Source organism: Oryzias melastigma, linkage group LG14 (assembly GCF_002922805.2).
Source record: "Oryzias melastigma strain HK-1 linkage group LG14, ASM292280v2, whole genome shotgun sequence".
NCBI lineage: Eukaryota > Metazoa > Chordata > Actinopteri > Beloniformes > Adrianichthyidae > Oryzias > Oryzias melastigma.
Window position 1 is genome coordinate 12,653,940 of NC_050525.1, and position 13,136 is coordinate 12,667,075.

The 13,136-nt window shown below is 36.5% G+C and overlaps 1 protein-coding gene across 3 annotated transcripts in view; it reads left to right on the plus strand.

The window, feature by feature from the left end:
• The window catches only part of LOC118599628, a 75,928-nt gene that overhangs the window by 18,477 nt on the left and 44,315 nt on the right, over positions 1–13,136 (plus strand). For all 3 annotated transcript variants that reach the window (XR_004949057.1, XM_036215216.1, XM_036215214.1), the window contains one exon: positions 5,746–5,797. Coding sequence is in view for 2 of the 3 variants with exons in the window: in XM_036215216.1 (XP_036071109.1) it covers positions 5,746–5,797 (52 nt within the window). In the remaining variant the exon portion in view is untranslated. The remainder of the gene's footprint in view (positions 1–5,745; positions 5,798–13,136) is intronic.

The window sequence follows — 13,136 nt, forward strand, 5'->3', positions numbered from 1 at the left end:
TAATTTCATATTTTGAACACACACAAAACTGATATTAAATCTTTGAGTAATTCTATTTTTACTGAACTTGTTAGAATATCTGTCTGACATCTGACCATTACTTAAAAAAAAAAAAAATCTGTATCTTTGAGGTTTTTTAAAACTTTTAAGTTTATCCCCAGTTTACCTTTAAAAAAGTATTTTAACTAAATACTTTTTTGAAAACCTAATTTCTTTTAAAATATAAGATAAATCCCCCGTTGTCATACTTCCTGCCTTGTTAGAACAGCAATCTTCAGTCGTACTTACCCATTTCTTTTAATTTGAAGTCAAATTACTGAGTTCAAATGTAGAGAAAAGACACTAGTTAAAAATACCCGTGTTTCCACCTAACACAGCCTCGCTGTTTGAATTTAATTGGCTGCAGCTGTTTTGTGCTCAACAGGAGATAGGTGCCTCTGAAATGTGTGGACTTCCACTGCATCCTGTTTGTACTGGACCAGATGAAGATCTCATTTTATGTAATTCTGTAAATCATGCACATTTGTCGAACATGGATCTGTCTTTAAGTTCCCTTCGGGTTTTTTCTTTTTTTCCCACACATGTAAACAAACACTCGGTCATACAGATTGTTCTTAACGAGCAGTAAATGGAACACAGAAGGGCCACGGGGTTCCTGTGTGTTTCAGAGAGCTTTACTTTAAGGGCGAGCCTTACTTAGTTAAACAAAAGGGCCTCCATGTTGGTCCTCTAGATAAACACACTTTCCCTGAGAAAACACGGACACAGTTACACTTTAACCTGCACCGGGAGGCCTCAGCCACACCGTCCTGGACAGTAAAGATCGGACTGGGCTATAGTTCAGACATGCAGTGAGAATCATGCACTGCACGTGAAACCATGCTGGCCTGTCAAACAATGAAGCCTTTGACAGCACCCGCCCTCCCCTCCTGCCCAGGCCCCAGTACAGTCAGAGCACTGTCTCTCCAGGGCTTGGATGTCACTCCCCATCTCTGTTGTGCTCCCCCGGAGCTTACCAGCTGGCCTCTCAGTGCTGGGAAGTGAAAGCAGCATTACAGAGGCGTTAGTCAAAGTTCACCCCAGATTAGCCAGCGGTAACTCAGACTAAGATGTTCCCGCATAAATAAATGTACCGGTATACCAATTTTGGTTTGACATCCCATTTTTGCTTAGAGATATTTTTGACTTGAAAAGTGATGTGTTATGCTTATTTTTACATCAGAACAGGTCCCTTTGCAAACGCGTTTTTCCACTTCTGTTCAAAGCTGATGGTTTCAGAGGACAGAGTGAACCACTCCAACCTCTTTTTCCATGCAGTTTATGTCTTTTGACATTATTTGTACAGCTCTGTGTGACCATGGAAACATACATTTAGACATCAATTACATTTAGTAACCATAAAATTGTGTTATTACTGCGTTAGAAAGCGTACAATAGCTAGTCGGAGAGCTGACAATGGTGCACGCAGCAAACCAGGCTCATACGACTACACACTAATGGAAAAATGCTTTCTGGAAACCATCGCATTCAAGCTGATCAAACTGCTTGTCACTTTTGTATTTTTGTGGAAGTTTATACCTGTTTCAGCATTATATCACAGCAAACCAGCCAAAATGCACAAAGGACTTATTTTATTAGCCTCATTGGAAGATTTATTTCCACAACATTTGGCAATTTCCTCCTCTGTAGTTCAGCCAGCGGCAGTTAGACTTGCATTGTGTGTATGAGTGTTGAGCTTGTCCAGCCTGCTGCTGAAACTCTACACTTTACATTAGGACGCTAAATGAGTAACAGACTGCTGGTGGTCCATTAGCTATCTGAAACCACACTTGGTTCCAAAAACAAAACAAGAACACAACAGTACAGCAACAGTATGGACGTACTAAAAGAAATGTCTTTTTTATTATTAATGCTTTACACGTTTAAGGCAGAGGAAGCAGATGTGGCTCCACGTGTTTGTTGAGGAAATGAAGAAAATGAGGGAAAAGAGATATCTGCTGGCGTTTGGTCAGATAAGCTGCTTTGTCGCTCCCCATGCCCAGAGCAGGCACCCCTACACAATACTCTGCTGTCTGCAATGGCCAGACCCACTTACAGAGTTTGACCAGTCACACCAAAATGGACAAAAAGAACAAGAATGAAGTTTGGTCATGGTAAAAAAAAGGAAAAACTGAAAAATTAGGGCTTAAGATAAAACGACGTGCCATTTCGTTTTTTGGATTACAAAAACACATATTTTGTTCCTCATAGATTACTTCTGATTTTACTTCTTATTTGAGGTGCAAACTGAGCTGAGGGAATGAATAGAGGATTTATCTAAATAAATTTACATTTGTTCTAAATAACTATGATTGTGTCCAAATTCCTTCACTACTTATTGCACCATATATGTTCACCAGTTTGTAGAGCTGTCTGACTCTACAATTCTAAGTTTGAGTGCCCTAGAAATTTCCCAGAAGTCTCTACAAAAAACTGGAGTGCAATGACGCCCACTAGATTGGGAAATATAGACTACAGTGCATTGCGTTTGAATTATTTTTCCAAGTGGGAAAAAAAAAAAAGAATTTTTTTTATAAATCATCCAAGTGTTCTTTATCAGAATACAGTGAATTCATAGTCTTTGTAAAATATTCATATTTTTTAGGCTTTTATTTCTCCAATGAACATTGATGCACACCAACGCTACACCCTAATTCCTTCACTATTCACTATATAGTGCGTTCGCCTTTTTGTAGTGCTGTCTGAATTTACAATTCCAAAATCGAGTGCACTAGAAATTTCCCAGAAGTCTTTGCAAAAAACCAGTGTGCTTTGATGCTCACTACATTTGCAAATAAAAACCCTTAATGCATTGTGGTTGAACAATTTTTGCAAAAAAAAAAAAAAAAAACACGTTTAGATGTTATATTTTAATAAACCATCCACATTTTCATCATCAGAACACAGGGGATTCACAAAAAGTGGTCTTAAAATGTTTGTATTGATTACATTTTTACTTCGTGAAATCAGTGATGTTATATCCGCTGTTTAAAAAAAAAAGTATTTGAATTATTATATAAATCATCAAAATTTTCTTCATCGTAACACAGTAGATTCATAGATACTTTTTGTAAAATTTTCCAACTTTTTTGACTTTCATTTTGTGAAATTACTGAGAAAACGTATTTGACATGAAATAAAAAAAATAAATAGTTAGTATGACTTCTGAATACCTTTTAAATCCAGGGCACTAGATAGTCCCACATTACATCATTTTTTGAATAGTTAAGGAGAAGGGAGAGAATTCTGACCCAACATTTGGGTTTAGGACTAATCTGAAATGGTGGAAATTAAAATTTAACAAAAAATTATCAAATGAGTTTACTTTAACTGTTTTAATTGCAGCTTTAAACCGTCAATTGCTTGTAAAGATTAATTTCTGAAGAGAATGTGTAAAAAAAAAAGTCACAATGTCCCATTTTCTTTCAAACCTATTAAAAAAATTGTTTTCATATTTTTTTAAATAAAATTTAACCAATGAGCAGTAATTAGAATGAATTGCTATTTAGGAGGCAGAGAGCAATACAATACTAACTTATTACTTGCTGAACACCACAAAACAAATAAAGATCGGAGGCTAAAATCGTTAAATTCTAAGCTTTTTTTAAATTTCACTAAAACTTTTTATGCCTAAATTAGTATTTATATGTTCTGTCAAGCAGAGAAATGCTAGTTTTAACTTTAACTTGGTTCTATTGCAGCGTACTGTATGAGAGGGGTGACAGTGGTTTAGGAAGCAAAACATGCGTGTGTACCATAAATTGCTTCATGGTATGCAAGGTTTAGCTAATGCTAAGTTCTTTCTGTACAATTGTGTTTATGTTTTTAAGAACATGAAAGATTAAACAGAAACGAAGAAGCTTTCCTTATAATACTGTGTTTCTTTCACTGGATAAACAAGGACTTAAGTTCACCGCAAAGCCTGTGTGGCTTTTAGGATTTATTTAAAGTCAGAATAAATGAATTAATTAAAGTTATCAGCATGAACAGTTTTGAGTATTTGAAACAATAAATAAAGGATTCTTATCTTCTTGGTGGATGAACATGAAAGCAAGCAATGGTTTTATCTGATGGTGTAGTTATGCAGAGCTGCCACCTCCTCCAGGCACAGCAGCAGTCATGTAAACAGACAGCGCTCCGGAGGAATGCTGGACTCTTTGACCTCCCGCCCCGAGTGCTGTTACAGTGCACTGAGTTCAGCTGAAGCAGCCTGCGCCTCCCCTCAGCTCCGCCTCGCTCTACCCCAGCCTGAGGCCCCTCTGGGTGGAAAACACACACCGCCTGCTTTACCTAACACCACATACACATACATGAACATGCACACACGTATTGACTGACAAGTGCTTCCTTTCTTTAGCACCTCAACTCTGCAGCGGGAGCAGCAAGTTCTTGCAGTTTTGGCACATTCAGACTGCCTTTGTTTGGAAGTTTGGCTAATGCAAAAACTTACTGCAAATCTGGTTATGTTGTGAGTCTGGTACTTTCCTTTAAACGCAGCAGTTTTAGTTAATTGCAAAAAAAGAAAAAGAAAAGCAATTAATTCTTTGCGCCTAACTAACCATATGAGAAAAATAAGTCAAGAAAGACATTTTAAGAAAGAAAAGCATAGATGTTTTGTGTTTTTCTAAAAAAGGGAACTCTTAAAGCTCTGCACACTCGGTAGACGTTGTCGTCTTGGAGAGGCTCAGCGGAGTGTCATGAAGACACTGCCATCTGCTGGAGTCTAAAAAGAGATTGAACAGGTCAACAAGGACAGATGCTTTTTTTGAGAAGATGTACAGACTCACAAATATATTGAGACTGAGGCGTTAGAATCATTTTTAGAACTAAAATTGCAAAAAGCATTAGTTGTGTTTGTTAAAGTCAAGTCGCAGCTGTTTAAATATTGATTATGAATATGAATAGAATTTTACAATTAGGAATCTGACAGAGGTTTCCATCAGTAGTGAGGATAAACACAGGTGGCCTGACAGGCATATGCCATGCAGTGTTTGTGCACTCAAGTAGAAATGCTGAGGTGCATGAACCCAAAAAGTGCGTGCGCAGACACTTGTGCACACGCAGACACATAATCGGAGATAGCCGTTGGCTGAGGAAACGAGGAGCTGTCTGGTGCCATAGCAACCATTGCAGATATCCCACCCTTTTGGAGCAAGAGAGGAGAAAAAAAAGCAGAAGTGGCAATGACATCTATCTGTCTGTCTGACACTAAATGGGAAAATGAAAGCATTTAAGCTAAAAAAAAAAAAAAAAAAAAAAAAGAAATGGTGACTTTAGGATATTTAAAGACACAAACGGAACGTTGGAGAATGGGGGAGAGATTGACGAGGCTGCAGACTGAAATGACTTTCTGGGACGTGTCTCTCCGGTGAGAGCACAGGGCCTGATGGCACAGACATCGCTGCCGTCTGCATCAGCCTGCCTTCAACCACCGTGACTCCTACTTGAACTGCAGCCTCTTATGCAATACTATAATTCTGGCCCATATTCCAGATTACATAACATCCCATGCAAAATCCTGACCTCAATCTGCAAAACAGTCACTCTTGCTCTGATCTGAAAATGGTTCCACATCAGCACTGATGTATGTGCAGTGCCACATTTGAATCTTGCCAGTACATTACAGCCTCGTTGGCCGGCGTTGAAACGTTTGGACAGTGACCTCTGCGATTGTGATCTATTCATCATTCTCTCGCTCTGTCTTAGGTCGCTGTAGATCTTCTGTCCTGGACCGAGAGCTGCATCCATTTCCCGCATGGTAAGACGAATTCTTTCAGAGCCTTATTTCCCGGGCTTGCCTGCAGATGGGAGTCACACCTACTTCAGTGCTAGTCAGACAACACAAAATTAGCTGCAGCCCTGTTGATAAAACCACTTTTCATTAGCCCTATCTGTCCAGTTTGGTGTGCTCTGACAAAGGGACAGATTGCTGATGGCCACTTCACCTCAGCACCAAAAAATGCGAGTGGGAGTGTGTGTGTGTTTTTGTTTTGTCTGTGTGCTGTAGCTGCTATTTCTGTGACATGAGTGTAGCTTGGAAGAACTCCTCACACTGGCATGACCCTAATCTTTCTTTTTTTGTACTTTGGTGTCGTTGTGATGTCAAAGTTCGATGCCAGCTCGGTTAATACTGTTGAGCTTTGATGCAGCGGAGTGAGATTCAGACGGCTGAAAAGACTCAAGAGGCCGTGACTTGACATATGCGTGTGAAACAGATTAAACCCAACAGCCCCTTGCACTGTTTGAAAGTGCTGCTTCTGTTTGGAGATTATCATTATGTAGAAGTTACTGTCAGTTTAAGGCACAACTTTTCCAACAAGTATTTAAAAAAAAAAGTGCTTTACCTTCATGTGACCTAGTTTGAATGTGTTGATGCTTCTTTTAAGCTGTTTTTGAAAAAGCTGCAGAAATCCTCCTCAGCATGCTTATATTTTGTGATTTCTGACATATTAAAAGGGTGTTTTTTGTATGCATAAAGTGCAATTATATTAAACAAAAGTTTTAAAAAATACAAAGAAAAGGAAAAATGTCGGGATTCAAAAACTTGGTTCTCTGCAGGGCTGCTACGGTCTGATAACAAACATTTAATAAAAGTGACCAATAATTCAAAAGAGGAAGCATGTATTCTATCTTGCATTATGTTTTCTGCCACATTAATCAAGATGTGATGCATTTATTAATTTCTGCAAACCTCAGAGATGCTTGATTATCTCATGACAAAGTGAAACAGTTGTTTTTGCTCAAAGATGTCAGCAGACCAAACTCTGATGTTGTGTAGATGAAATCTGCATAATAACATAATAGAATACAGTTCAACACTAATAAAGCTTCTGTTTTTTATATTTATAAAAAAAATACTTTGAAAAACTTGCTTGCTTTGCAGAAGGGAGAAATATTAGGGTTTTGCATGATATGAGCTATTTTTTTTATTTGGGGGGGATCTCATATTTTTGGTGATAAGAAGAAGAAATGGAATTGATAATAAAGACGCTAAAGTCGTTTTGTGTTTAGATTCAAAAATGCAGCTGCAGGGCGTTAGTGTGTTGTTTCAGATGGAAAGAATTACTCCCAAACGGAGTCTTCTCTGATCCTGCCTTCTTCGAATAAGGCTACTTAGAATGACTTTGCACAACTGCGTTTCAGAAAAACTCCCTTTTAAGGGTAGTGGTACACATTCAGACGCTGCGCTGAGGCCCAGAGTGCCTCCTTCTCCTCTTAGGAGTGCAGCCCCACACGATGCTCTGGCGTGCTTGCCTACTCATCTCCGTCTTGACCTGGAGAGGTAGGTGATTGGCAGCGGTGGAGTGAAGTTGGATCACCAGCCAATGGCTGTTCTTAATTGGCCAGTTGCGATGTGACTTGACTCTTGTTCAACCAATCACAGGGTACACACAGCAGGCGTAAAAAAAGAGGGAGAGGAATGAATTCAGACAGATTTTTTTGTGGGGTTTACAGTCTTCAGGTATTACAAATAACACAAAAATCGGGGAAAAAATGGACACGATTCAAGTGAAATAGTTTTTCAAAGTGCAATTAATATATTATTGTAAATCATTTTTGTTAAAGTGTGGAGAAATAATCTCAGATTTTTCCAAATGTTTTTTCTTGAACGCTGGATTATTGTCTCTCATTGGCTTTGCCTTGAACTTGCATATTAATTTTGTTATAGCAAAAGACTAATAAAAACACACTAATATCTGGGAAAATATGTATTTTAGTTATGTTTATTTTTCTTTAAATGTCTCTCATATTGTTTTTTAACTCCTTTCATGTTGTCTAGATTCTTGGTCGTTACTGCTTCAATGCTGTTGCTTTACTGTTTCACCTTCAGTCTTGGTCAGGTGGTGGGGACTCAAGCCAGCGTACATGGTTCATCACATTCCTTCTCAATGTGTGTTACCTTGCCTGACACAGCGTGGCAGTGCTGTCTTCAACAGCTGCTGAAACATTTTAGATACCAGTGACCAGTCGGCTGTGGTTCTCTCGGTGAGCAGGCGTTTTGCTGGACGCGTGGTCATTCGTCTTTGTGGCGTTTACTCCTTTCGCAGGCAAATGATCAATACTCGCTGTATAATGTTTGATAAAAGAGGACTGTTTGCTGGATTCCCTCTTAAGCTGAAGTTGTTTTTATGAAATTCTTGTGTAAAAGAAATATTAGTTCATGTCCACTTCAAAATGTTTATTGCCAAACCTGGACTTTTGTAAGCAAGAAGAAATTTAATTAAAAATGTTCAACAATGTCTTTAGGAGACAATACGGGTAACTTCTCCTCTATATGGAGCTCCATATTAATTCATTCTTTAATGTGTGGTCAACAACTGTTTTTACAGCAGTATTATGTCAAATTCCACCTTTTTAAAATATTTAATTTACAGTCTATAGTATAAGAATAAAGAAATGTTGCATTAACACGTCCTTGTAAGTTCATTGTCAGAATCTAAGAATTTTTATTTCAGTTTTAAATCAATTTTTTTTTTTTTTTTTTTAAAAGCTTTGTTTTTCAATGCTACTTAATTTCCTCACACTTGATAATATGATTAAGGAAGTAAAAAAAAAAGTCATTTGTCTTTTCATATTTAAAAGACGAAGGTGACCATGAAAAACACGTCAAACCTTTTGGAGAAAGAAGTTTGAACCTTCCTGGGCATCACATTGTATCTGTTTAAAATTGTGAAATAGACTTGTTGCAAATTGATATCAAGTTAAGAATTGAAAGATTTGAGATTCCAACCTACTTGATCAATTATTAGTGTTTTATCAGCATGTTCTGATGTATGAATTAATTCAATATCTGTACAGAGATTAAAATGAACTACTGTGTTAACCTATTTATAAAAGGAATTTACTGAGAGATTTTTTTATCTGCATTTTACACCAATATTTTTTTTATCTACAAGAATTCCATTTATGTAAACTACTATGTTGTCTAAAGGGGTCTTAAAACAATAATAGCAAAAATAAATAATAATAATAATTTATCCTTTATAAATCCTGCAGTCAAAGTTAGACAGACTTCTTTGCAAATCAAGGACTTCTTTAAACCCGCTTTTTAAAATAAGTGTTTTATAATGATTCAATTCGAATGAAAAATAAAACATGTTGCATAAGAATCTAAATAATTTAGACGTATCACTTAATTTTTCCTAATTTTATTTTCTAACTCTGACACAGTTCTCATTTTAAAACCGAATCATATGTTACACCATTGAATGGAATCATGGGAAAGTGAATCGTTGCATTCCTACTGCATACCATTAGGTCTATGTTGAAAGTATCAAACACCTGCTGAATCTATTCTGCTAAATCTAATAAGTATTAATTATTTGTTGTTTATTACATTACAGCAAATCTAGTATGAGCCAACTGAACGACTTTTCTTCATTGTTACTTGCACATTATAAAAAAAAAAAAGTTTTTTTTTCCCAGAATTTTTAGTTTTTTGTTGTTTTGTAATACACAAATCACATATTGAACCGAAGCAAAATTATGACCGCACTAGGATTATGACTTAGCAACAAGGAGAAGGGTGTACAATTACGACATAAAGAAGTAGGAAGATGGGGATTTCTAATAGTGGGGCAGAAAAAGACTTGGAAGTTATAGGCTACAGGTTGTAGCTGAAGCTAGTCTTGAACTATGAGTGGGTTCAGATGATCAGTGTTTGAAGATCTCTACACTAGTTTGCTGAGCTTAGAGCCCCCTGAAGCTAAAGAAGACCTCAGTTCTCAGACAAAGATCCTCATGCTCATGACCCTTGTGGTCAAAGCATATTCCTTCTGTATTACACATATAACCTTTCCGTTTTTGTGTTAGCATGGTTCATTAGACATGCTCTGTCAAAAATATTCTACAAAAATGTGACCAGATTTTTAGCAAATGGATTGCAAATGTTATGTGCAACTCCATCCACACTCAGTGATGTAGTTCATTTTAGACGTCTAAATGAATTAGTAACTTTTGCTCATCCAAGGCAGTAAAGCAAATATCTCATTAACAGATCAGAAGTTAGCACTTTGCTTACAGTAATGAGAAGTATATCATTTAGGGTTATCAGATACAGCTCAAAACTGCTTACTGTAGTTGACTGTTTAATGAATATTTCTTTTTTAAGTCTGATTTTTACTTTTTCTTTTTTGATTCATGTCTGTATTGATGTTATAGCGCCGCGGTCAGCTTTTTGCCTTGGGGCCGTGTCCAACTCATTATGATGTTTAGCTGCTTTTCTTTTTCATCTACTGTAAGACCAGAGGTCTTCTCAGGGTAAAGTTACCCCTAATGAGCACATCTCCTTAAAAACGGATATCTCACATTTATTTTCACAAATGAGGGACTCTGCATTATCACCAAGAGAGGTGGTGAAAACCAAACTCATGGCTGTTTGGAAAACTTCTCTCATTAAAGAAAAGGCCAGGTTGGAAAATAGGAAACCTGTTACAAATTAATGTCAAAGTTGTCCAATGAGACACAGTAATCTTTTGTTGGGAGCTAAAACTGGGAATTTCTTCATCGAAAATTAAGATAATTACAAAAAAAGTCAGATATGTGCCATCAGTTGTGTTAAAATGAGGTAAATTTTTTACATCTTTATTTCAAAAAGTAAACAACTGGACAAAGCCCTTAAACCTAAGTTTGTTAAACTTTTGATTCCCATTTATAATGTGAACTATTGTAACTATTTTCTCGTTATTGAGACTAATAAAACTGACTATTACATGAGGTGTAATAAATGTTCTTCCATTGGAATCTATTGGTTTAGTTATCCATTCGTTTATCCAGGTTATCCATTCGGTTGACAGTCTGCTCATGCAGAGCCTGGAGCTGCTTCCCCTGCTCCAGCCTGTTCAGAAATAGCAAGAAATACTTCGTATACATTTTTTTTTAATAATTATGTAGCTCTCTCTTCAATTTACAAGGTAATTATTGCTGAGTGTTTTAAGTTGAAATGTATTCTGAGAAGGGATTTTGAAATATTTCTTATACTGTACATTTATTTATTAATGAAATTCTCTATTTTCAATGTGTTGTGGAAAAAGTCCAGAGTAACTTCAAAAACTGTTTTGAAGGATATAGTAAAGACTCTTAATTTGAAAAGAAATACCTCCCTCTGGTTGTCCATCATAACTTCTCTATGTTGTGTAGATATATACATTATCTGTGTGAAGCCTGTTAGCCCTTTACAGATATCTTCTGTTATATCAAACAAAAGACTTTGATGGCCCAAAAATTACTTAACAAACTTTCAAAAAATGATCTTTATGCAGCTCTTCTTCACATTCAACTAATTTATACCATCTTGACAATCTCCTCAGGTTTAAACATTCAGCACGTGCTGGAATACATTTGATCTTTGTTAAGAGAAGTAGGAGACTGTCAACACTACAAGTGTTACTATTTGAGATCTTCCTATTTGTAATATGTGCATTTTGAGATTTCAATCTGTTTGATTGTTCTTTTAGTAAAGCTTCTCTGAAAAACTGAAAAACTCAAATTTGCCTTCTTAACAACCCCTCAAAGGACTTTAGATCGTTTCTTGTTGTGTATGTTTAGCTTGAAATGCTTGTTTTTGTTCTGAGTTAACGTGTTAGCTTTTGTCTATTTTTAATTCAGTATTATCTATAAAGCTTGCATCAACTTTTTTCTGTCAACATTTTTGTTGCTCAAAGTTAACCAAAACTCAAACAAACTCCCTCCTCTTTTACAGCAAGGTTCCATAAATATGGGTGAACTGCCTGACACTCATGCGAATAAACTTGTTATGTTTCAGTTTACACTGTAAAACAATTAATCAATTGCTCTGTTATTCACATTACTGCTAAAAAATCATGTAAAACTCTTATCAAAGGGTGTATTCAGACTGGACACATTTTTGTTCACTTAAAGTGAACCAGAGTTCGTTCCCTCTGATGATCCAGAACAAATTTTCAGTCTGAATCCACGCAAATGGACCACGGTCCGGGACCAGGAACCACTCTTGGACCCACCTTTCGAGGTGGTCTCAGTTAATTTCAAAACAGACAGAGATCTGGTTTACTCTGAATTTTCTTAGTCTGAATAGGCTCTGTGCTCAACTGAACAACTGGCCAATGAGTGAAGAGATCTTCCGTCATGTGGTTTTTTGTTACAAGCTTTGGTCCAGAACAGAATTGTCCTCTTGGCGGCAATCTGAATACAGACCAAACGCAAGGTTCAGGACTCGATCTGGACCAAATTCAGCTGACTCAATCCAGACTAGGGATGCAGCAATATTCATTATAAAACCGAATCGTTCAATACGTGTTCGAGAATTCAATACATTTTTCACAATACGAATGTATTTATTCAGTACCAGTCTGAGATGCCTTAAGGGTGTCGGCTTCAAAAAATCCCCGCCCACTCTCCCCCTCACTTCCAGAAACTACCTTGACCCTCCTAGGTAGTGGGATAATAAAAGTTTAGCTAAATTATAAAAACAACCGATATGCTTATTTTTTTTTTTTTTTGCAAAAAAATGTAAAGGTACATGAATAAAGGACTGACTGCTAATGGATACTGCTCTTTACCTGTGTTGCTGTTGTTTATTTGGACGAGTAAGTCAGTTCTAAATATTTTAAATTGGTTCAGTTTAGATTGTGTCTGACATCCAGCTGTCAAAAATTAAGAGAACTGCTTAAATATATGCAGTTCCTATAAGTTGTAATGTTTAGAAGTATACAAGAATTCTATTTAAATGTGATTCTTCAATAGGTGCTAAGAACTGTGCACTTGAAAAAATCTGAAATTTTTGTTATGGTATTTCTCTTTGGAAAATAAATCATGATCTGTGGAATTGTAGGACTTCAGGGTTTATTTTTTGCTTGCTCAATACACATCGAACCGTGACGCTCATATTGTTGGATCCCTAATCTGGACCAATATACTTTTCCTGTCTGAATACACCCAGTGATATAATTTTAATCATAAGTATACAATAAATTTTTTCTACCATAAATAAACCAATCACTACAATTTATTCTGTTTTACTATTTTGATATTTGAATACTTTTTACCCATCTTGTAATTTTTAGTTTAGTTTTTTTTTTTTTATCTGGTGTTTACTCCCATTGATTTGAAACAGTATT